Raw genomic sequence first — 25000 nt, 5'->3', positions numbered from 1 at the left:
GCACGCTTGGACAGAGCGTTATGTGGGAAACCCTACAGTTATATTATTCAATCCAAATTCAAATGGGCTTGTCAAGGAAGCTCCTGCTTTTTATTACCTGTCAGAAAAACCAAGGGATGGATGGAAAAGAGGGGAGCGAATTAAACGACAGTAAATAAGACCCCCTATCTCTCTGCACTCGCCCCCCTGCCAGTCTGCCATTCCTCCATTCGCTGTATTTTGGAGAGACACACAGACGCACTTGGAGATTTTGACAGCATGTTGTTGTTCAGCTCTATCTGTAGTTTACCTTAACCCGTCTAGTCTGTCAATCAGATGCTGGAAAATGTAATTATTTTGTTCATCACCAAGTCTGAAGCCAATATGGAATCAGCTTAGCCAGGCAATCGGGCTGATGGTAAAGGAAAGGGGCTCAGACATTTATTGAAACTCATCTGATGCCTTTTAGAGGTCTACAAATGAGGAATTATGGGAAAGTAAATAAAAGAGGGTGTGAGTTGAGATTGAGGTGGAGGGGATTTCTTAAGAATGACTTCTGCATGTGGGAAGTGAGGGCATGGTGTTTCCTCTCTTTGCACGCACACAGATCCTGAATAGCCTCCTCCCGTCTTGCCCCTTTCAGCCAGGCATAACCTCTGCCATCTGTCCGCCCCCTCCTCTTCCTATCTTCCTGTTTTTTCTTTTTTTTTCCTCCTCCATTTCAGCCTCCTCCACCTCCACCTCCTCTGCTCTTCCTCTTCTTTCAGCCCCCCTCCCACCTCAAGATGTTCATTTAGGGCCCTGTTTCTTAACCTATACTCTCTGGTGGCATTCACAAGATTGTGGAATATTAGTCACGTGTCAGGGGAGTATCCATGTATCTCTGATAAGAAGAGGAGGGAGGAGGACAGTGGCAGGGTTTTTGAGTCGTGTAAAGCCCAAAAAAAAAAAAAAAAGCCTGCTTTTTACATTTTCAACCACATCACATGAAATCAAAGGTCCTGTTTGTGTTGTGTTTTTTCATATTGCAAGTACTCAGTTCTATCATTGTTAATCAGAGTTTGAGTTTGCACCCCTTTGTCGGTTTTGGTTCTGATAATTCATTTCCCACTTTCAGTCTGTCTTTTATGTAGTTTAAAATAAAGAAAACTCAAGCTGTTTATTTGATATGGTTCCATAATTGTTAGTTTGACTCAATAAATAGCGAGAAGAATTGTATGGTTAAGTCATTTTTACTTTTTCAGACTAAACCATTGAACAGTGACAGACATCTAGAGGTCCAGTATGAGCCTGGAGATGCTATGTGATGGATCCTTAAAGTCTTAGGCCACAACCAGGCCATCCCTATATTTATGTATGTTGCAATATGTTGTTGACAGTTACTGATTTGTAGATCATTTGAGATCAAAAATAGGTCTTTTTAGTTTGAAATAGGTGATGTAGTTTTACTCCCTTCTGCACCAGAATCTAACTTCTAACTTCTGCCTACCAGGTGCATAGGACAGCTGGTTGCAGCTATATTTGAGTGAAGTGATAAAAGAGCCATATTAGGCACTCCCTTTCTAATCCTCTATTGTTCTTTGTCTGTCCCCTGGTCCACAGAGGGGCTGCTCTAATTAAAGACTAATAATTGTATTGTTTTATAAAGTCTATAGAGACAAAGATTCTGCTCTTCAATCATTCACTCCCTCCAATGTACCCTGCCGATCGAGGGGCTATCTTGCTGGTTGAAGTCTACAACCACAGCAGTGACGGGCCGTTTTGGGTGTGTGTAAGAGAGGGAGGGCTGTGCGGCATACACTAGGAGGAGGAAGGAAAAAGCCAGATCTAAATTAAAACTTTAAAGCACTATTATTTAATTACCCTAAAGGCTGTGGATTTGAAGGATTGAAAGGGTTTCTTTGTTGGTGTGTGTGTGTGTGTGTGTGTGTGCGCGCGCTTCCACTTGCAAACGAACACACACACACACACACACTGCTGTCCAGGATTATTTCTCTTTTTTTTTCCTTTTTTTTTAATTTGCCATTTCTTCTCAAAGTGTGTGTGAGTATTCATGTATGTGCTTGTATGTGCATGAGACCAGAGTGTAACCCCTTATTGGCTGCCCTCTGCTGTTGTCCCTCCTACACACACGCACACACACACACACCCATCCATGCACACATGCTGAAGCGCCGGCAGATAAAAAGGCATTATGGTGAATTCCACTTAATGACAAATTTTTAATTTGGGGAACAGGGCCTGGTGAATGGAGCTTAATTACCGGGGCCAAAGATCCCTCGGAAAAATAACCCCCTCGACGTGCCCAACCTGCCCGATAATGGAGCGCTCCGCAGAATGGCTCAGATTAACCAACGCCGTTTATCAACCACCACCCCACCCCACCCACTCCCCCCCTTTCTGTATAATAACAAAAATAACAATCATGAAAATTCTATCTGCCTCCCAGCCCCCATCACCCCGCTTCTTCTCTCGCCTTTCCACCCTCCCGCCCACTGCCTGGCTCACTCCCGCAGGAGGAAATTCATCAAAATGAAATTGAGGTTGCAACTCACTGGTTTTATTAAAATATATTTGCCCCTCACAGACGATGCGTGTTGTGCCACAGAAGACAAAAGGGGCACCATGAATAATTTGGTCAGATATTTTTTTTTGTGTAATGTTTTTGACATTTTGCGTCGGCTTACACAAGTACGACTTTAGCCATGAAATACTTGTTGACTATAGTCTGCTCTACCACAACGCTGATTTAGGGAAACTCCATCCTGATTTTTTTTTTTTTTTTTTAACTTATGGGTAGCTTTAATGAAGCTGAATCTTTTTTGCATTCAGGCAATTATATAAGCACAAAGGATTAAACTTTAAAGTTGGAAAATTTTGGGATTTTGGAGTGTTGGTTGGGCACTGCCAACACTTTGCAGTGTAGTCATTGTTTATTTACATGGCTTTACCATTTAGAGGCGTAACTGTAAAGCTTCATTAAAAAAATGTCAAACAATTAGTTAATGGGCAAAAAACATTTGACTGGCTTGTCAGACTGCAATCTTTTAATAAATCTGTTTGGTATGAAGCTTACATTTTTATGAATACATATGCATTTGTTCCACTTATAGTGTCTATAAAAATACAGTTATTCAGAATAATTCTTCTAGACTGCTCCATCTCTTGATTTATGTGTTTTTTTGTTCTTAACAGCCAAAAAAAAGTGCTGCTGTAGCTTTAAATCAGTCTATAATCTCCCAAGTTCACGGCTGTTAAAGTCCCAGACAATGATCTAATCCGATACTGAGACATGAACAAATCATTGTGATAGTAACAGTGTTATGTAAAAAATATGAGTTGTAACTTCTTTTTTTTTTTTTAATTGTCATGTAATGTGTCATCAGCACCAGCCATCCAAGCATATTTATGGCAGTTAAATGAGTCAATTTTCAATTCAGCCTCCTTTTTTGAATCATCGGTGACGATATGATGGTACAAGTCAGGACTGTGTCTTTAATAAGAGCCACTCTGGTTATCAGCAGATTGATGGAGATAATTTCTAGTTTGAATTGAAAATCTGCGCTAAAGAGGCAGCTAACGGATATTAAAAAGACACAGTGACTACGTGTCTCCTGTCAGTCCCGGACACGTTTTGGCTCAGTTTTGGATAACTCGAAAACACGTACACAGGCACACTGGGGGCACACAGCCTCGTTCACTTTTCTTGGCCTTCTCTGGTCCCCGTTGTTGTGTACCCTGATTGGACCATGTGGTTGCCATGCGGTTGCCAGGCCGCGCCCCTGCTGTGTGGTAATTGGTGTCTGTGGTGCTGCTGCGTGGCGATGGTACTTTGACTGACAGGTTTGGCCACCTGCCCTGCCCTGGCTGCCAACATGGCGTGGAAGAGGGTGAAGAGGAGGGGAGGAGGTGGCACAGGCTGGCAGGGGGTGAGCGCTCGATGTGTCACGGAGGAGGGGGTGGTGGATATATCAGATAATCAGACGGGCTGTGTTGAAATATGTGTTTGCTGAACATAAGGCAGATTCAACAGGGACCACGGTGATGGCATCCGTCTTCGGTTTTTCACCGAAATGGCAAAAAATTAGTGGAAAATCATTTTGGTTCTAGTTTTAAACATTGTCTTTGATAGTAATTTCATCCTGTTTGATTAAAGTGAGGCTAATGAACGCTTTCTGGGCTGTTTTCCAGAATCTTGTAGCAGAAAGAAATAGTTTGACCACCCAAGCAGATGTGTAAAAAATCTGTCTCTTTGGCGTTTTTTAAAATCTGCTGCCTTTGATCATCTGGCCGAGGGTCAAAACCATTACAGTCGCTGGTTTCTTTAGGTTCTGTGGTCATGACCACAATTTTTGAAATAAAGCTAATATAACTTATAGTATTTGATATAATGTTCTCTTGAGTTACGCTTTGAGTCCATGATGTTTTTGGCAGTATGACATAAGACATGTCATACTGCCAAAAACATCATCACGAGCATGAAAGAAATATTTTATTTTTTAAAAGATATTTTTGTATTCCATTGTTTTTCTTATTAATTACACTAAAAATAAGAGTTTTCTATGCACTTCTGTGCTTTATCTTGCAAGTATATCAGTATGCCACCTGGGCGGTGGTAAAGTGACAGAGTAGCACAGTTTGCCTTTGCCTGTTGAACTGACAGAAGGAATATTTGTAAAATTACAGGCACGTGTGGGTCAATTTTAAAGATCCGTATATGGACCAGGTGCGGCTCTCAGTTGATGACACCCATCTTTAACCTTGGATTCAATTTCAGCTACAAACTTCTAAACCTTTTTGACTTGCTGGTTTGCCACCATAGCATAGATGAAATTCACCCACAGACATATAAAGCAAACCCTCCTATGTGATTTTTTTTTACGGAGGCAGACAGACTTGATTCTCTTGAGGTAAAAACAAAGACACCCTAGTTGTTAAATAATGTAAATAAAGTCTAGAAATTAAACATCCTCATATGTTTCTCATAAAGATGGCAGTACTCAAAGCTTGAATCGTTTTCTACATAAGGAGTGAACAGGTGTCAGATTTAAATGTGCATATACAGTCTTATTGTTCTCATAACATTGATATTCATAAGTTGCTTTATATTGCCCAGTTAATACCAGGGAAAAGAACACAAACTGAAATATCCCCAAATATCTCTTGTCTTGTAAACTATTATAAGCCTGAAATGAAACTTTGTTTGCCATGAGATTTTCTTTCTTGCCTTAAGAATCTAATCATGAAAAAAAGGTTTTCATAACCCTCAAGAATGTTTTTCTTTCATTCCAGACAGATTGCAGTAAATCCCTTTTGTAAATGATGCAAATATTTGCCACAGAGCATCAGCATTCACGTTTTTTCGGGCTCTAGGTATGTTTATATCCACATATATACATTGTTTTGTTTTTAATTTACAAAAAAGTATTTTACAAATTGGCTGAGGTGATTCAAATCATTGAGGATAGTGCAGTTGTGAACAGTACTGTAAAAAAAACAAAACACAGCACAAATAATATCATTTTTACGTCATGATGTCACAGCTGGTTTCAACTGGTAATGGCAAGAAAAGCACAACTTCATCAAACTTCAGTTTAACGAAATGACCTTGTCAGGAGTAGGCAGTACCCAAACTGGGAGTCTTATGGAGCGCCGCACCAATCAGTCCCAGATGCTTGTGTGGTCCTATGTGTAAATTAATTTCCTACTCTTGTTAGGCCAACATGTAAACCACCAGGAACCTGAAAATACCTGAACTGAATCCAGTCACCATTCACATAATTATTACACTTGTGCTTTTGAGCCAAAACATCTCATGTGGCGTACCCTCTTCTTCTGCGCTGCGAGACTGGAGAATTGGTGCCACCAGCTGTTTATCTAAAAATGTTAGTGGGTGGAAACATTTGCGCTACATTTGGATGGAAACCACCTCTCTCTAACAGAGAGATAAGTAGAGATTGGAAAAAAGGAATTTGAAGTAAGTAGTGTGGTTGTACAGCTGTTTATCTACTCCCTACGTGCCAAACATCTGCACACTGGGGTTTATGACAATATGATTAAAATTTTCCAAAAGGCTACTGTCAGTCCAACAACTGTGAATTGTTTATTTATTCGTGGAGAGTTTTGAATACATACAGTTGCTAGCTTTGCTAGCAACATGCAGCTAGCTTGGGTTTCAGGACAGCATGTTGGTTCAAAAATATGTCACAGTATGGAGTGAAGACATCGACTCTGATACTTTTCTTTCTGCGATGCTGGGTTTCCACAGCACTGTATCCGCTAGTCATAGTAATAAAAATCTCCGCCAATCTTCTGTTGTGTTTTACGGGCTTGGTCAGACTTTTCTCTCAAATTAAAGAGAGGAGTTAAAAATGTGGTGCTCTGTAGATGTCTGTTGGACAGAAGGGAAGGCTGTAGGGCAAGGGTGATGTCACAAAGGAAACACTTTCTTGTACACACTCACACACACACACACACACACACTTAGAGCATGCACACTCCCACCCACCCTCACCATTGTCATGTATAGTGTTGCTAATCCAGCCCTGTCGCTTTGGTATCAAACATAACCTCCATTTTGGGAGGGGGTGGGGGCAAGACCTCTTACACATTCCCTTTGTGGGTGTGGGTGTGTGTGTGCGTGCGTGTGTGTGTGTGTGTCTGTGTGTGAGACGGTGCCTGTGTGTGCGTGTGTATTAATGGGTCTGGTCAGCAGCTTGTATAATGGGCGGGCTGGCTTGGGATGCCTGTTTAAGTGTCGGGACAGGGAAAAAGACTGGGGTAAGGCAGATCCATTGAAGCCTTTGATGTTGCTGGGACAGAGGGGAGAACAGCTTGTATATGACACACTCATGAATGCACACACACACACACACACACACACACACACACACACACACACAATTTAGGAAACTGGTAACTGGTTAGAATTGCAGTTGATTGTGTCGTTGATGTTCTCAGTGCTGTCCTTGGTTTACCAGACTTAAACCATCCTGTCTGGGCCTCATCCCATGTGTGTGTGTGCACGTCACCCCAGGAGAGCTGGGTGTTCATGGTTCATTAGCCACATGTACACTTCCGTTCTGTTCTCACTGGTAGAAGAGACAGATTTAAAGCATTCACACACATACATCCCCCCCACCCCTTTTGTTTTGTTCTGCCGACTCTGATGAACAGGAACGCAGCCTCCTCCCCTCTCCTCCTCATCTTCTAGTAATCAGGGTACCTATGAGACAGACAGATAGCATCTGTTGCCTTCTCTCCCCTGATCAATCTCTCCCTCTGTTTCTCCCCCTCTTCCATGTCATTGTGTTGCATTTCCCGTGACGATGGAGTGATGAGATAATGTACGAGATGTCCTGCAGAATCTAAGTCTTTGGAACCCTCAGTAAACGCTGTCAGTGAGCTGCTTCAGAGAGTCATAGCAGATGACTTGAGCACCACTTGGCGCTCTTAACATTAAACAACCATTTCTCTCTTCAGGATATTTGGGTTTAGACCACTAAGATGGCTGTAAGGAATGCTTTGCCATTAGATCTGCTCAAATTGAACAGTTGCAGTCAACATGGCGGAGGCCTCTCTTGAGTGCGTTCAGCTGCTCGGTGATGTCGCTGCCATCTGCTTTTTGAGCTCCAGACTCCTTCAGATCTGCTGGGCCACGATGGAACGAGGGTTTGGTATTGAACAGGGCCTCAAGGTTGATTAGCATATTTTTACCCTGTGTACAGCCCCCCTCCTTCTTCTTTCCTCTCCTCTCCAGCACCCCTCCACCCATGTGTTTGATTCCTCGGCCGTGACAAAGAGCTTCACCCTTTATTTGGTGTGTTGTGTTGGTGAGGTGGGGGCATCGAGTTGGGGGCGTCGGGCTGGGGTGTGTGGATGGGGGGTTAGATTAAGGGAAAGCTTCCTGCTCTTTATTTGGGGAGTCCCCCCGGGAGGTGCTTTGGGAATGACTTTCGTTGAGTCACTAACGCCTGCTCACACACATGCACACACACACCACACACATGCACGCACCTTTCACCCCTGCCTTTTTTTCCCCCCATTGACTGCTGGATACCGGTGACACACATGCGCTCTTCATACAGAGGCCCCCCAGTATGCTCACACTTAGATCAGTACACCCCACCACCACCATCACACCCACCCTAAACTACTACAGTTTAATATAAGTTACTTCAAAGTGATGTGCATAGACAGAGACAATGTGATACAGCTTACATACATAATAAATGTAAATACTCAAAACCTGAAGTGAACATACAAAAGCAAACCAGAAGATTAAACAGTCATCTGTCGCTGTACTTTCCCCACCCCCAGCAGAGCTGAAATAGTTTTGTGGATTCATTGATTAACTGATAGAAACGCTATTCTGTGAAATTGATAAATTAGAATAAAAATGGTATCTTCTAGCTTTTTCAGGATGAGCCTTTATTTAGTTTTTTACTTGATGTCTTAAAAATTGTTTTATTCAGACAGTTTAATATTAGGCATTACTTTGGGCTTTGTCATTGTATTTATAGTTAAAACAGCTAACCAATGAATAAGGTTACTATATGGGGAAAATGTTTTTGTCCCCTTCTTGATTTAAATGTTTCAGACCATTAAACAAATTTTATTATTGGACAAAGATAACCTGAGTAAAATAAAATGCAGTTTTTGAATGATTATTTTATTTATTATGGGAAAGGAGCTATCTAAACCTACCTGGCCTTATCATAAAAAGTAATTGCCCACTTGCCAAATCACAAATTTAATGTGATTAACCACGCTTTTTGGAAAACTAGCCACGCTCAGCCCTGATCACTGCTAGATCTGTTGAATCAAAAAGTCATTTAAATAGAATCTGTCTGACAAAGTGAAATAGGCTAAAAGATGTTAAAAAGCAACACATTATGGCATGATCTAAACTTAAAAACATCTGAAAAACAAAGTCATTGGCATCGATCATTCTGGAAAGGTTTACAGAGCCATTTCTGAGGTTTTGGGAGAACCACAGAGCCATTATCCACAAATGGGGAGAACATGGAACAGTGGCGAACTTTCCCAAGGGGTGTCCGGTGTTCCAAAATTACTCCAATAACACATCAACGACTCATCAAAAAGGTCACAAAAGAACCCAGAACAATATTTAAAGAACTACACGTCTCAGTTACCTCAGTTAAAGTCAAAGTTCACAATTCAATAATCACAAAGAGACTAAGAAAAGATGGCATACACTGGTGATTTCTGAGGACAAAACCAATGCTAACCAAAAAGAACACAAAGACTTGTCTCACATTTATCTTACAGTCTTGGGGGTCATCAACATTTTGATGACCCCAACATTTTGAAGACTTTTGGGAAAGACTTTCTGCAGCTAAGCGGATGGCACAACATAGAAGAGCTAACTTGTAAGGCCAGGACTCCGCAATCTGTTCACACCTACAAGCCAGTGGACACTCTTTCAATGATGAGCATGTACACATCCTGCACAGGGAGGAATGCTGCGGGGAGACAAGGTGGCCGTTTATTTTAAAAGGAAAGACCATCTCTTAATTGAGAAGGAGGCCTACATCTTTCACAATCTTTCAGTGCTGTGATTGCAGCCATTACCCAACTCTGTGAATCATACTCATGGCCATTGATCTGTGTTCATTGATCAGTATTTGGCGATCTGTAGTCATGACAATTTATATATTAATGATCAAGAAACTGACCTGACAGCCCATTCTTTGTCAGTGGTGTTGGTTTCAGTCATTATGCAAATGTACCATTTATAAGGCTGGAGAAGCCTGCAGTCATCTGAGACTGAAGAAGTCACTTGGATGCCTAACAAAACATTTCACCCTCTGAAAAGGCTACGTCCAGATGAACAGAATCAACTTTTTGGGAATCATCTATGATGGTGGATGATATCTGCGTAATTTAAGGAGAAAAAAAGCCCTAAAAAGGGAAACTGATGCATTATCATTCAATTTTAGCAGGCGTGTCAGTTCAGTTAATTAACTTTCTGATTTGCTTCTGCCTGCTCCTTTCTCCATTTTCACCTGAGTTATTTCTTTTTCATCCTAAATTAAATTATTTCCGTTCACTTTGCTATAGACCTTATAGACATTTGATCACTGCATCATGAATATATAGCAAGAAGATGCAATACAACATCTGTCTGTTGGGGTAATTTTTCCTTTTAGAGATGATAGGTATAAGGTAATACCAACATCTTTACAGGTCGTTCTCCAAATTTATCAGCTATGGGAGGACCATCAGGTGATTTTGAGTCAAAATTTCAAGCTTACCTATGTGATGACATTAGGTTGCTTGCATTGGTTTTTTGTTTGCTTGTTTTTGTTTTTTTTGGAGGTGAAGGTCGTGGCAGAAAGAAGCCCCATCCAAACAGCAGCCATTTTAATTTGTTTGACAGGGAAGAGAGGTGATAACCTCCCTCCGTAGTCGCTCACCCGGGGAGGAAAGGTGGGGGGGGGGGAAGAGAGGTAGAAAACAACGAGAGAGAGAGCAAAAGCAAAGGAAGGGAGGGCTGAGCAGAATGGCGATAAGGGGCTGGATAGAGTCAGTAAAAGAAAGAACAAACGAGAGTGGTGAAAAAGGAGTGTGGAATATTTGATTATGGCTCAAGGCTGTATATTTGTCTAAAAGCTAAAGACTGTCAACCAGCAAATCGCAGGGGTCGACGGATGTGTGTGACTTTATGTGTGTGTGTGAAAACACGCCAGCTTGTGTGGGTCATTGCTTATCAGAACATAATTTATGCCGAATACACATGTCTGTGTGTTTCTGTGCGTATGTTTGTGTGTATGTTACGATTTCTGGATGTCAGTTACAGTTCTGTGGGCCTGAGGAGAATACAGCGGCCTCCCTCAGGGTGCTGTTAGTGCCACTCTCATACAGATGTGCTGGGCTGCGACTGTGTCAGTTTCTGTGTGTGTGTTTGCGTGTGCGTGTGTGTGTGTGCATGCATACCATTCTCTTACAGGAAACTAAAGTTATTCCTCAGGGTTTCCTGCTGGGGTGGGATCTAGACACTTGAATCTATCAGTTGTTATCAAATCTTTGTTCCAATTGTTGTTTAATGTTACTGTGAGAAAAGATTTCAAAAACGATATTTTCCTCTTGTTTTTCCTCACTCATTTGTCATATAAAGCCCCACGTTTGAATGCAGCTCTGATGTTCATCCATTGTAATTGCTTTTAGGCACTCTTAAAAACCATGGCTCACGACTTGTGTGTGTGAACATGTTATGCTTGGTAACTGCAATCCCTTTGTTATTCTAAAATTTGCAAATTGTAATTGTTCACTTACTTTCTTGTATTAAAGTGCTCATTACCCAGTAACTGATGAATTCATGTCAGGTTTTTTGTGTTGGTTTGTATTACATTCAGGAATAACTAATAAACCTTATAACAGAAAAATAAGAGCCTAGCATAGTCTTCTCCCTTAAATTTGTTTTAAAATGTATTTTCTTCTTCTCTTCCAGATGTTGATGCAGAAGGTGAAACTTGGTTGGTTTCAGACAAAGACAAGGAGGTGGGTGGCAATGAGCAGCTTTTTAGTGCTTTCTGTTTGTTGCCGCTTTGTTTTTGGTTTCTATCTATCAAAATCAACTATAAATAAACATAAAAGCTAGTATTTGCATTACTCATATAGTTTTAACTGTGTTATTTTATACTGAAATGATTATTAAGAGTTCTGGTAAAAAAAAAATCCTAATGCAAGTTCAACATGTAAAACCAGCTCCATATGTATTATTGAATAACAACAGGCCCCACCTGGTCATGAAACTGCCTGCTCAGTCTGTTGTCCAATTATGTTTGAGCATCTGGGGCACTATGTATGAAAGTGAAAACAGTTAAAGCAATACTTCTGTAAAATCCCTTCAGTCCCATCTTGATTGTTTAGTGTGAAATTCCCGTGGTAGTGTACAGAGAAAAAAATTGCACAAAATGTGTGTTCGACCAACAACTTAGCGACTCAGTCGTAGCAAAAGTATTGAAATGGCCTCAAACATTTAAGCACTGAAGCTGACAGAATATCCTAGTTAGCCTAGTGTTGGTGACCTATTGCTTAATTTTAATAAAATGCAGCCACACAAACAGCTGACTCCAAATATATATTTATTAAATGTAAACATCAGTAAGTTAGACCCAGTAGCATGAGTTTTTTTCCTCATAGCTGCCAAAAAATATTGAGTTCATCTTGTAAAACTATTGATGCAGCTGCTTTGTCCTTGTGTAATTAACACCAACAACTGACAGAAAAGTGAATGATGAGGCTTTATCGACCAAACACCAAACACTAAACCCTGTGGCTATATATCCTGTATGGCTACAGAGTTTCTTGATCCTTACACTAACACCGTGATGCCATTAATGCACTAAACTTGTGTTTTTCAGGCTCAAATCTATAACAAAAGAAAAGGTGTCAGGATAGCAGTGCAGCGGGTGTCGAACAGATACTATACTGATAAGAACGTCAACTGCCGAAACTGCAACAATTTTGGACATCTCTCCAAGAACTGTCCTGACCCTAAAGTGAGTCCTGATCACCACATAGTGGCTCATATAGCACTTTTATAAGTACATAAAGGTTCTAACCATGTTTTGTGTGTGTATGTGCAGAAGTTGCCGCCATGCTTTCTTTGTGGGACTCCAGGCCACCCAGCCCGTGACTGTCTCAAAAGGCACTGCAACAACTGTAGCCTGCCAGGGCATCTTTATGATTCCTGCAGTGAGAACTCGTACTGGAACAGACATTGTCATCGCTGCAACATGAAGGGACACTACCCTGACGTGAGTATTACACCCACTTTTATTTTACTTGAGAGTCAGACTTGCACTAGATGATCCAGAATTGTGGATATGCAAACATTATACGCATTTCAGAGTGTTGAACATTATATTCCCAAATCATGGGAGCTATGAGAATCCTTCATTTCTCTGTGAAGGTTTCCCATGACGATGGTGAATGTTGTTTTTGTTGGGCAATAACTCCTGGCGTTGTTAGTTGTAAAGCTGATATGTAGTTGAGGTGTTGGCTCTGTGCAGGTCAGTCAGGCTCTTCTAAACTAAAGTAATGTATTGCCCAGCTGAGACTGGAAAGGCCTTTCCCAAAAAGTATCACTTTGCTGTGACTTTAATATTTTCTTCCACTGAAAGTAAGAGACCACAGAGCTCAAACACATGTACACTTATAGTTTTAACCAGAGAGCCAGTTTGACACAAAGAAGCTCAAACTGCATAACAGGACCAAACTGAACACATGCATGTACACATGCTTAAAGCTGAGGGAGGCAACATGTTTTGGGGTAAAATGCATATATGAAGAATTACTGTACACACAACTTCACTTTGCTCTATGATAAAACATGGGAACTGCCACAGATTGATACTGCGGCTTGGGCTTTTAATAAAAATTACTGCTGAACATAGAAATCAAAACCGCCTTCATCACACTAAATGTGGTTTGTTTTTCACTTTTTCTTTCCACTATCATCCTTTTTTCCACCTCTCACTCCCTCCCTTTTTCGCTTTCAGTAATAATGAGTGACCAGGGGTCAGCAAACGCTGCTGTTCACATTAATTGATACACTTCAGTAATTACAGCTTAGTTATGTCTCTGCCATGCTGCATATTCCAGCTATGGGCGCGTGCGCGTGTGTGCGTGTGTGTGTGTGTGCGTGTGCGTGTGTTGGCACTGAAGGGTGAATCTAATGACCATCAATGACAATTATCCCGCCGCAGTGTTCATTACCTTGCCCATTTACACTAATGCCACAGAATGGAAAACCCTGCAAGAAGTCAGTCTGTGTCTCTCCACCTCACACCCCACTCTCTCTCTCGCTGTCTCTCTCTCCTTCTCGCGCCCTGTCTCTCCGTCAGTCAGTCATGTACTGTGCTCTGTGTAATGGATGAGTAACCAGGTGAACACCAGAGGGAGAGTGTAGGCCAGGACACACATAACCCAATTTTTTCTTTTTCTCTTGCTCTCTCTCTGTCTCTCTTTCTCTCAATCTCTAAACCCATTCCTTTCAGCTCGTCATCCAGATCTTCAAATTGATCTCATTCTACTCTTTTGCATATTGTTTTCCAACAGCAAACAAAGGTGCAAAGTTGTGTGGCATTGTAATTACCTTTTTCTTGGAACGTATCACTTTTTTTCTCCTCTTTTCCTTACACTCACAAATTATACTGTATGTATTAGTGTCTGTGTTTGAGAGAGAAAGAGAGTCAGGTCTCAGTCCCCTGGGCCTTTCTGTGTCTCTCATTAAAGACAGACGGTTGATGGAGCGCGAGTGTGTCGCTCGCCTCGCCTGTCGCCCTCGACAACAACACACTACCCTGGCGGTCTGGAGGGAGAGAGCAAACGGGGGGGGGGTTGAAGAAAAGAAAAGAGCTAGATGAGAGGTGGAGGAAGATGCAGCTGTTGAAATTCATATTTGTTCTTGTATGTATTCAAATCAGAACAGATCACATTAAGCCAGAAAAAGTACCTACTGTTCTCACAGGCTGCTGTTTCAAGGTCGGGATTTGAACCCACACTTGAGGTCAAATTAGTGACTTTTTAGTGGGATTGTAATTTATATATTTTACAAAATATGTTGAGGAACTTTGGTGTGACTGAACAGTGCTGTTTGCACAGAACAGGCTTGAATTTGTCTCCTTCATTCTGTCTCACACACTCTCTTGACTCAGTAGGTATGTAAGTAGATAAATCTTGTTGCCTGCGGCATTTTCAATTTCCCAGTGGGAAGTGGTGGCGGTTTGGAAAGGATGTTGGAACGCTTAAGGAACAGCGTGGAGAAGCCCCGGAGATAATGCTTTAGCCACACTGGGACAAAACGACTGACTGCTTTACTTACCGACTGACTGCAGAGAGACACATGGATAGAAAATAGTTACTGAGAAATCAAGGTGATCAGACTCTAGAGAGAGATGCAAGAAGAGACTTATGGTCTTAGACGGGCAAGCAAATGACTCCGTGGCCTGCCAGGAGTTTCCATTCAGCCTCTGAATCGTCTTTCTTGTCTTTTCTCTCACCAGTTAGACTTTCATACCTCTCCCTTGTGTTTTAAAAATCTGATGTTGATGTTTTCAAAATGTTTTGTCCTGATTTTGTGTGTACTGTCAGAGTCCAAGTAAACTGGTATAAATGCAGTTTGGTCCACAGGTTTTTGGACAGTTTATCTGTATTTTTTCCTCTCTACACCAACACAGTGGATTTTAAAAAATCAATATGTGACTGAAGTGTGAACTGCATTTATTCATAGTCCCAAATATTCAGTGGCTCAAAAATAATTGGACAATTGAGTGATAAACAAATTTAGGAGATAAAGAATATGGAGTTGATTCCAAATGTTGAGCTTTAGTAGCTGTTAACTGGATACCTGAGGTCCAAGGTGTTGTCAGTGCAAGTGAAGGACGCAATCATTACGCACATACTTTAGGAGTGGTCAGGTCTACAACCTGGTTCAGTCTTGAAAAGAAGTTATAGATTAGACACAAGAGACACCTTTATGAATGGAAATAACAGAGGGTTTTCAACAAGGTGCAAACCATCGATTCCACTCAAGAATAGGGAGGTCAAAAAACATCTAAAAGAGCCTGCACAGTGCTTTAAAAAACCCTCTTTGAACAGATGAAGCCAAGATTAACTTGCACTAGAATGATGGAAATAGAGAAATATTGAGAAGAAGAGAAGCAGTTCATGGTCTGAAGCATACCACACCATCTGCCAAACATAGTGGAGGAAGCGTAATGGATGACGTGGGCATGTATGGTTGCCAGTGGAACTGGGTCACTGTTTTTTTTTTTTAGATGAAGCGACTGCAGATAGAAGTAGCAGCATGAACTCTGAGGTGTACAGGGCTGCGCTGTCTGCTCAGCTTCAGCGTAATGCTGCAAAACATGTTGGACAGCAAATGGATAATGACCCAAAGGATAATGCAGACATTAACTAACAATAATATTCATCAATGGCCAAGTCATTCACCTGATCTTAGTTCAGCTGAGCATGCTTTTTACTTACTTGATTCATTGAATTTAATTTCAGTTCAGGTTTATTTACATAGCACCAAAGCACAATAACAGTTGCCCCAGTACACGTTTACTGTCAGGTCACTGAAAAAAGAGAGCGTAGGGAGGCAGGACTGAAGACAGACCTGCAGATTTTAAAAGCACAGACTGCAAAAATAAGGACTCCATCTATGTATTAACTACTATAAAACTATTCTCTTATTTTTTTATTATGCCAGTTTGTCCAATTACTTTTGAGCTTTTCAAAATGGGGAAAAGTGACTGTAATTTCTAAACACTTTGTTGAATACTTCATTAAAAACCCTTGAATTAAAGCTGAAATTCTGCACTACAATCACATCTTGATTGTTTGATTTAAAGTTCATTGTGGTGGAGTATAAAAAAAGTGTTGTTGTTTTTTTACAAAGCTTTGTAAAAGGTATTTAATGACACAGTGTGTGTGTGTTTTTCTTTTTCAGGCTTGTCCAGAAATCTGGAGACAGTATCACCTGACAGTGAGTATCTTTTCACAGAACAACTCTGTCAGCAAGTGTCATAGCAGAATTCTTCACACTCCTTCCATTTCTCCAGTTTATATGTCTTGCCTTTGTTATTAGTTCTTTTTTTGTGAAAGGAGGCTAATACTCTATCAGGTTCAGTCCTGAAAAATGAGAAAGGTCCCGCTTCTTTTTTAGAAATGATGCCAAAGTCGAACAGACTGTGTGCAGGGGAAAGGAGTAAAGTGTAGGTCAAGTATACCTTTTGGATCAAGGGTTCAGATGGTGTTCAGTAGTTTCCTCTGCTCGCACTCGAATCTTGAGCTCATAGATAAAAGTTCTGAGATTTGTATTTCGCGTTTGTCTAATAGCTCTTTAAAATAAGGGAAGCTGCTTTTAACTTGTGGTATGAATTCATACAAATGACAGTAAAAGTGAAAACAGGAAATCATTAAACACCAAATGTGTTTTTGTTTTCTATAGAATGTTTCACCAAATATGTCTTAGTTTAGGTTTGAATTTTTTCTTCAGTGAGTACAAGTGGAAACTTTTGTAAATGTGCATATTTGATTCATTACTTTACTGAAAATATTAAATATGTAACTAATGGTAGAAACAATTTTTGTATTATTATATTCATGATAAATTATTTAGCAAAACAAAGGAGGTAAAAGGAGGTGACCTGAGAACAGCAGAACGAGTGGTTTTAAGTGGAAAGTCCCAAAATGTATTAAGCTTGGGAAATTGTGAAAAGCAATTTGTGTGGGTTTAGTTTGCACCATGTTTATGTAGGATTTCTGCTCAGAGTCTGAGTTAAAGCCAAGAAAGATAAAAAAGAAAAATGATGGTAGTGAGGAGTGATAAAGCCCAATCTAAATAGACATCTTACCTTCTGAAATTTGTCTTAAAAAATACATAAAGCAACATTGTAGTGAAACATATCAATTAATAGCTCATTAAAGTATTTTTCAGTGGAAAATACTAACAAAAATAAATGTACTTAATTGTAAAACTTTGCACTAGCACTAAGCCGGACTCTCACCACTGCTGATTTAGAGTAATTGATCTTCTTGTTACATTTATTTTTGAATCGTCAATCAACGAGGTGTTTCCATGAGTTTCATAGAGGCAAAGGTGTCATGTGATTAGTCAATAAGTCAGTCGTGACTGGTATTGACTTTCCCCTGTAGCAGGTCAGTGAAGCGTGGGGGTAAGAAATATAGTAAAGTATTAAAGAAGTACTAAAAGTTATGGGAAACTTGTCCTCCTCCTTTTCTTTCATCAAGTGCTCATGTGACATTAGTGTGTGTGTGTCTGTGTGAGACAGAAACAATGTGTCAAAGAGTAGAAAACTGTTTGACAGTCACATGGGCCATATGTCAGTGGGGAGGCATTTGCTTATTTATATCTGTGTGTTTGTGTGTGTTTATCCAAAATCTCAAAAGATAACTAGTTTTCTTGGCTTCTTACTTCCGTGTGTGTGTGTCTGTATGTTTGTGTGTGTGTGTGCATCTGAGCGAGGGGGTGATATAGACCTCAGCCTAAGAGAAAAGAGCAGCTTGTTTGTCAATTAAAAGACGTGATAAAGCATGAAATGGGCTGCCAACACCACGTGGGACGAGGGAGTGAGAGAGGGGGAAGAAGAGTGTGTGTTTGCATATATCTTGGCATGCACTGTGTGTGTGTTAGGGGAGGTCTGTCACTCTCCTCTATGGAGATTAATTAGCAGGGGCTGTCTAATGAAAAGGCAGCATCGTTAGCGCTAGGGTAGCACGGCGGGAGAGATGGAAAGAGGAGGAGGAGGAAGTGGGAGGAGGGAGCGGGACAGAGAAGTTCCAGGGGAGACGCTGGCAGAGAAGATGGGAGTTGAGTTTAATTGTTGCTCCTGTGTTTGGCGGATGAGCCTCTATGATTTACAGCGGAGTTTCACTTTGAACCACAGACGAAACGAGAACATGCTGACGAAAGTCTCCGGTCGCCTTGCGGGATGATGAAACCATTTTGTTTTTTTGTTCCCCGCTGCACTTCCACATGTGCGTTTGTGCGTTTGTGTGTGCAATGGTGTGCTTTAACGGGTGGAGGATTGTGACCCAGGTCTAATTGAAGTATTTAAGCCATTTAAGCACTGGGAGCAGAAGGTCGTTACAGATCCAAACTGGCATGGGGGTTAGGGGCCTGCGCAGACACAAACACAGTCTCACACATACAAACACACCCACACACATGCATACACAGAGCTCCTTCTGTTTAAGACAGCCTCATTTTATTCATGATGCTGCTTATGACCCTGAACTCCCCAATGTGAGAAGGTGTGTGTGTGTGTGTGTGTTTGTGTGTGTGTGTGTTCGCTTTGGGAGATGTGACTCTGTCACCTTCCGCTGGGCTCAGCCAGGTGTGAAAAGGCATTCTGTCAGACCTCCCTGCTACTGGGTCCATTTATCCTTCGCTGTGTGTGCGTGCTTGTGTGTGTGTTGGGTCCGTTTATCTTCCATGAGTGTATCTGTTGTCTGCCTGCACCTGGCCCTCAACTAACAAACTCCTCCAAACCACACAGTATAGACCACAAAGCCCTGGGGTATTTACCGAGAAAGTACGATACTGACACACATGGACACACACAAACACACACACTCCTCCTACAAATATATAGAGCAGCAAATGGGGTAAAAAGATATCCACAACATTTTCATTGTGTCTGTGTCATACAGATTTGAGCACCTTTTTTTTAACACAACTGTAGCACTTGTAGAAAATGTAACTGTTTCCTTTTTGAAGAACGGAGTTTACTTCTGCTGTTCAGTCTATCTTTCTTTTTCACTCTCCTACGCAAACACCACTTCACCCGCCCACCCACAGACGCCCTGTTTTTTTCTTCTCCCCCTTTCTTTTCCATTGAAGCTTACAGTGTGGGGTCACTCCTTTTCCTGCAGACCCATGTCCCTACCCCCATGTATGTTATTATGTTCTTATGATTTCCACCTAATACTCTACATACTAAATATAACAAAAAAACTCCCAAAATACTGGTATTATCTGGCTGAGGTCGGCCGGTGCAAAGTTCTGCCATCGACATATGTTTTGTTTTCCAGAAGGCCTGCCGCCAACATGACTTGTTTGAACTTTTCTTTCGGTCTGTTGGTCATATGATTTCTGTTACGTGGGCATGCCTACAACTACACCTGCACTCAAGTTGCTACACAAATGGCTTTTCATTTATACAAATTGCCTTTGGCCACTTCTGCATTGAGGTCAGACTGTGGAAAGTGTGACTAATAATTATTTTCATTTATATTACTGATAAATCTCTCTGATTTTATAGATGAATAAATATTTTTGCCACTGGTGATATTTCAGATTTATAGTGTTTATATGATTGAAATAAAATAGAATGGCACACATTGGTGAATTATTACATATACACCACATAATCGGCTTTAAAGACCAGTTAAATATCTAATGGGCAAATTGAACAGTCTTTTTGACAAGAGGCTAAAAGAACCATATTTCTATTTCATAGCTAACTACATGCAAGACAAAAAAGAGGAGGATGAGAGGACAGAGAAGGACAGGGTGGAAAGACTGAAGTCATGTAGGGACCAGTAGGAAAGCACGATTAAGGGGGGGATGGATGGCTGGAGGGATGATTGGATGGGGAGCGAAGTTTAGTGACCTGCTATCTGTATTCTGGCTGCTTTAATTCATGTAAATATCATGCATAAATGTGTGCATGCATACACACAACAAACATACAACTCCCAGTCACTTTTTTTTCTTGGTGCCCAGACCCTGCTCTGTTGCATTAAGACCAGAGTGCCACCCTCTGGTAGAAAGTGAAGGCTCCCTTGCCTTTAACCAATGAGTGTATGTGAAGTGGGAATTATCTTTCTTTTAACTTTTGAGACTCTGAACGAGGGTTAAAGCTCAAGCAAATGTCCTGAATGCTTGTTTTTTTTTACTTTAATAGAGATCAAGTGTCTTTACTAAAGAAAAAGAAGAAGTAGTTTCAATGTGTTTCACCTTTATAGCAGAAATGTATGTATGAACAAGGGAGAGGGAGGAAGGCAGAGGCAGTTGGAGAGGGTGGGGGAGAACTGCTGGAAGGCGGGTGGGGGTTAATGGTGAGTGCATTAAACGGTGAAGGAGACAAGAGAGTGAGCAGAGCGAGTGAATCAGTGCGCCCAGAAGCTGATTGGTGCAGGTATATCGGTGTGTGAGCATTGATTGGCCTCCCTTTAGATAGTAATGGTGACACCTGTACATCGGTGTTTATTGATCAGCAGCTCTGCCGAGTGTGTGCGTGCGTGCGTGTGTATGTGTGTGCTGAGCAGATCTTGCGATCGTGTCAGGGTGTGTGAATTGATCTTTTCCTGTGGGACAGGTGTGTAAATGTGTCGGGGTTGCCCGTGAAAAAGCGCTCCGTGACCTTCCTAGTCGACTCCAAAATGAAGCCGTTTTAACTCCCCCTCTCTTTCTCACCTGACTGCCTTTCTTTCCCCTTTCATTTAGCATGTTGTACCCTTTTATACATTTTTGTCTGTCCGTCTTTCTTCAGAAGGTATGCTCAGTTCACACATGTCTTTGTTAGCGCAAGGTTAGGACATTTTGCCCCTTAAATCCTCTTATTTCTATAGGAAAAAATGTCTCGTTAAGACAGTCGACTTTTCCAAGGTACAAAATATTTCAGGAATCCTCATTTTCTTTTCTTTGTCTGTTTTAAGTTGAGCAGAATGAATAGCTGAAGAAAAAGCTTTACTCCAAAGAGGGTCTTCCTCAGATTAATTGTGAAAAAAGACAGTTTAAAAAAAAAAAAAAACTTTAATAAATGTTACATCACAGGTAACCCTGAAATCCCTCCGCTGTTGTGTAAAATAGACCTCAGTAGTGGTCGGATGTTTTGGCTGGTTTCTGTGGGGTTTATGACTTTGGTTTATATGACCGTTTAGAAATAAATATATTTACTGGATATTTAGAGGTAAATGGTAGATAATGTGTGTAATCTGATTTTTAATGGACAGAAAAGAAACATGGCTGCACTTTAGCTGTTATTCTGGTTTGAAGTTATAAACATTTGTATTATTTCAGTGCAATATCATAAATGTTTTATTGCAGTAATATTAAATACAATGAGGACTGATCAAATCCTGGTGTTATTTTACAGTTAACACATGTAGATATTGTATTTGATTTTGTACGGAATTAAATTGCTGTCTGCGTTCACACAATTATTAAGTGGTATTATTTGCTGACCTCTCTCTGTGATTGGCACACCATCTTCACCTTCATAAAAGTAAATGTTTTAGTGCTCTGAGTCTCCAAATGCGACAGATTAAGCAAAAGCATTAAGAGAAGATTGTCTTGATGCCCACACCAGCTGCGTTAAAGATAAATGAACAACTCTGATTGTATTCCTCCTATCGAAGTCCTACTTCTGCGCTGAGATCAGCCTTGGGCTTTTCTGTACACTGTGTGAAGATAGAGCGCCATTCAGTGGTCAAACAGGCAACTGCACTCCCATACGGATGCAGGGGAGGGATTTTAAGCCAGATCTTTTCAGGAGGTTATTTTAACATCAAAAGTATTTTTACCCAGCATAACAGAACATGTATGGACTTGTGGGTTTAATTTCACAAGTAGTCTACACACATTAAACATCTCTGAACCCCCCCCGCCCCTCTTTCCCACCAAACAAGAAATGAAACCAACAAATACAACATGAAACACACAAACAAAAAATTATGTTGCCTTGGAGGATCAGAGGTAAACTGATTTTTTTATTTATTTTATTTTTTTTTGGAAAAGCCAACACTCAACCAACCAACAGAATAAATATTCAGGGGGACGGCACAGACAATGGCGGAAGCATAAATGTTACCACGAGGCAGTACATGGATATGGGAACAGAAAAGAAGGCAGAAGAGCTTAAAAATCAGACACTTAGGAAACAGTAAGACATTATATGAAAGTTACAGCATACTCAGCCAAAGGTGCTGCTGTTAAAAGTCTAATTAAACCAGTGTAGGCTGTAAGTTTGCATAGAGAAATGGTTTTATATGAATGAACACTTAACCGTCACTCAGACAAAACTTAATTAAAATCGCACTCTTTCCCGCAGTAATAATATACCAACATTAAGTCTTCTCACAGGTTTAAGTTTGATCTTTATTCCACTTTTTGTTCTGTCCTTTCTTCTGTTTGGCTGACCGCTCTTTTTTTTTTTTTTCTTACAAGAATGTCCTCAATTCAAAGTGTGCTCTGTAAAAATCCTTTAAATCCACATCTATTCAGTGAGCTGTTTTTGCTGTCTCATCATTGTACAGTACAGACTGTCCAGTCTTCTCACCTCACCGTGTCAAAAGGCCCTCAACTCTTTATTCTCCCTCAGACTGAAGCGCTAACAGCACCGGAGGAAGGGGAAGGTGTTTGTGAAAGGAAATGGCTTTTGTGTGTCTTCAGTAGTCAGACGGATAGCACAGTTCATAAAGCAGCACAAGGCACCTTATAACAATCTAACTTCAGATGATTTATTTTAATTTCAGTTTCTCACGTCATCAGCATATTGTCATTTATAATAATCAGTTGTTTCGATTGTTTCAGTCATTATTAAGGAATCATGTTAGAATTTATTGGTACGGGCTTTTTAAGAGTCCCAGTTTCTGTTTTATGTCATGTTAAACTGATTGTATTTGAATCGCATGTTGGTGATCAAAGAAACAAGTATTTTAAAAACAAGATCCTATACTCGGATTTTTCTAAAATCATCAGATTTCTGGAAGGAAAAAGACAAATTAATTATTAAGCAACATTTAGTTGTATGACAAATCATCACCTTGTACCAAACTTGCAAGAACAAAGAGTGTTTAAACCTCAATGGCATTATGTTGTTTGTAATTACACTGTTATTACATTGTCACTTAAATTTTTACATAATTGATTGAAATTTATATATATATATATATTTTTTTTTTTTTTTTTTTTTGTAGATTAACAACGCTGAAGGCAACAACCCTTTCAGGAACCAAATCCATATGTACCAGCCACTACGAAGACTAATATCATTTTTATTAATATTTAAATTGAAATAACTTTATCAAATATGTGAAGAACTGTATTTGGTTGTTTGAAGCCAAATTTGATCAAATTTATTTAGTAAAAGTGCATTTTTTTTAGTTCATTCCCTCATGGCGACATTATGCAGACAAACTAGTTCTGCTTGTTTGGGGTTTTTAGGTGCTTCCCTTCCCAAAATACTTTGTTCAAACTACAAACAAAGGCTTAGAGGTCCTCATCAAAGCTTGCACACACTTTGCTATCCTCAGTAAGAAGACCAGGGACTCTGTATTTTGGAGTTTATTAGTATTTGGTAAAAGTGTCTTTAGATAATCTACTGGATGCACATGCAGGACCATAGGAATGTAAACAAATGCACATGTTCACGCACACACTCACACACAGGTGCAGTGTTATCAGAGGTCTTGCAGGCTTGCAGGTCATTGTGAATTTCCGCTTAGCTGGATGGTGTGTGTGTGTGTGTGTGTGTGTGTGTGTGTGTGTGTGTGTGTGTGTGTGTGTGTGTGTGTGTGTAGCTGGCTGAGGATGTAAAATTAGGATTTGAAATACTGACCAGAGCATAAAAGACGCGGTCCATCTGTATGTAGTATATCTAAATCCGTGTCTCTCATGTCCATACGTGTTGTCTATGGGTCCTATATTTAATGAAAACACAGCCTCACGCTGGCCACAGCAGAAAAGAAGCCTCTCCACTCAGCAGTGAGCACTAAGAAAAGAAATCGTACAACTTGGTTTTCAATAGATTAGCTTGTATCCCCTGTTCCGCCTTCCACGGTGTGACCAGATTACCGCCACTTGCTGCCCCTAAAGGGGGGTTTTCTCCAGAGGTGGCAACCCACCGCCTCCCAGCTCTGCATCACATTATCGTTACATTCCAGGAGCATTTTTTTTTTCCTCTCTAAAGAAAAAAAAAATCCAGACTCGTACTGATTGTCTACAAACTGATTGACCAACTGACAGGAAGAGATAGGAAGAGCCTCTGGGAATTGCACTGTGTGAGTGTGAGTCCTCACCGGGTGTGGGGTTAGGGTTTCGGTCTTTGTGAACTGGGAGACACAAAGAGGGCAGGAATCACATCTGGTTATTTGGAGGTTCCACTTCCTCCTCCTCATTCATGGCCTACCTAACTGCAAACATGCCCACCTTCACCTTCAGCAGTCTCCTTAAGCAGATGGATTTTTGTCATTCCTGTTGATGAGTGACAGTAAACACGGTTTATATGCTTTTTTTTTTTTTTAATTATTCCATAACAAAAGGAGGATTAATGGTTAGGTCTGCAGTTCATTCATTGCATCCTGTCTGGGAAGATGTACACCTTACAGCCATTTCATCTCTCTGATTCACAACAGTCTAATTAATCCTCCCAGTTAACCTAATATGTACATAGTGGTATGTTGCACACACACACACACACACACACACACACACACACACACACACACACACACA

At 40.6% G+C, this 25000-nt stretch overlaps 1 protein-coding gene across 4 annotated transcripts in view; it reads left to right on the top strand.

The window, feature by feature from the left end:
- zcchc7 (zinc finger, CCHC domain containing 7) overlaps positions 1-25000 on the top strand; it is a 51350-nt gene that overhangs the window by 18083 nt on the left and 8267 nt on the right. For all 4 annotated transcript variants that reach the window (XM_005928315.3, XM_014335502.2, XM_042223413.1 and 1 more), the window contains 4 exons: positions 11453-11502; positions 12369-12506; positions 12594-12764; positions 16466-16501. In XM_005928315.3, the coding sequence (XP_005928377.2) occupies positions 11453-11502; positions 12369-12506; positions 12594-12764; positions 16466-16501 (395 nt within the window). The remainder of the gene's footprint in view (positions 1-11452; positions 11503-12368; positions 12507-12593; positions 12765-16465; positions 16502-25000) is intronic.

Source organism: Haplochromis burtoni, unplaced genomic scaffold (genome assembly GCF_018398535.1).
Source record: "Haplochromis burtoni strain Fernald_Lab_line unplaced genomic scaffold, NCSU_Asbu1 Contig_110, whole genome shotgun sequence".
NCBI lineage: Eukaryota > Metazoa > Chordata > Actinopteri > Cichliformes > Cichlidae > Haplochromis > Haplochromis burtoni.
This window is presented reverse-complemented; position numbering and strand designations above follow the sequence as displayed.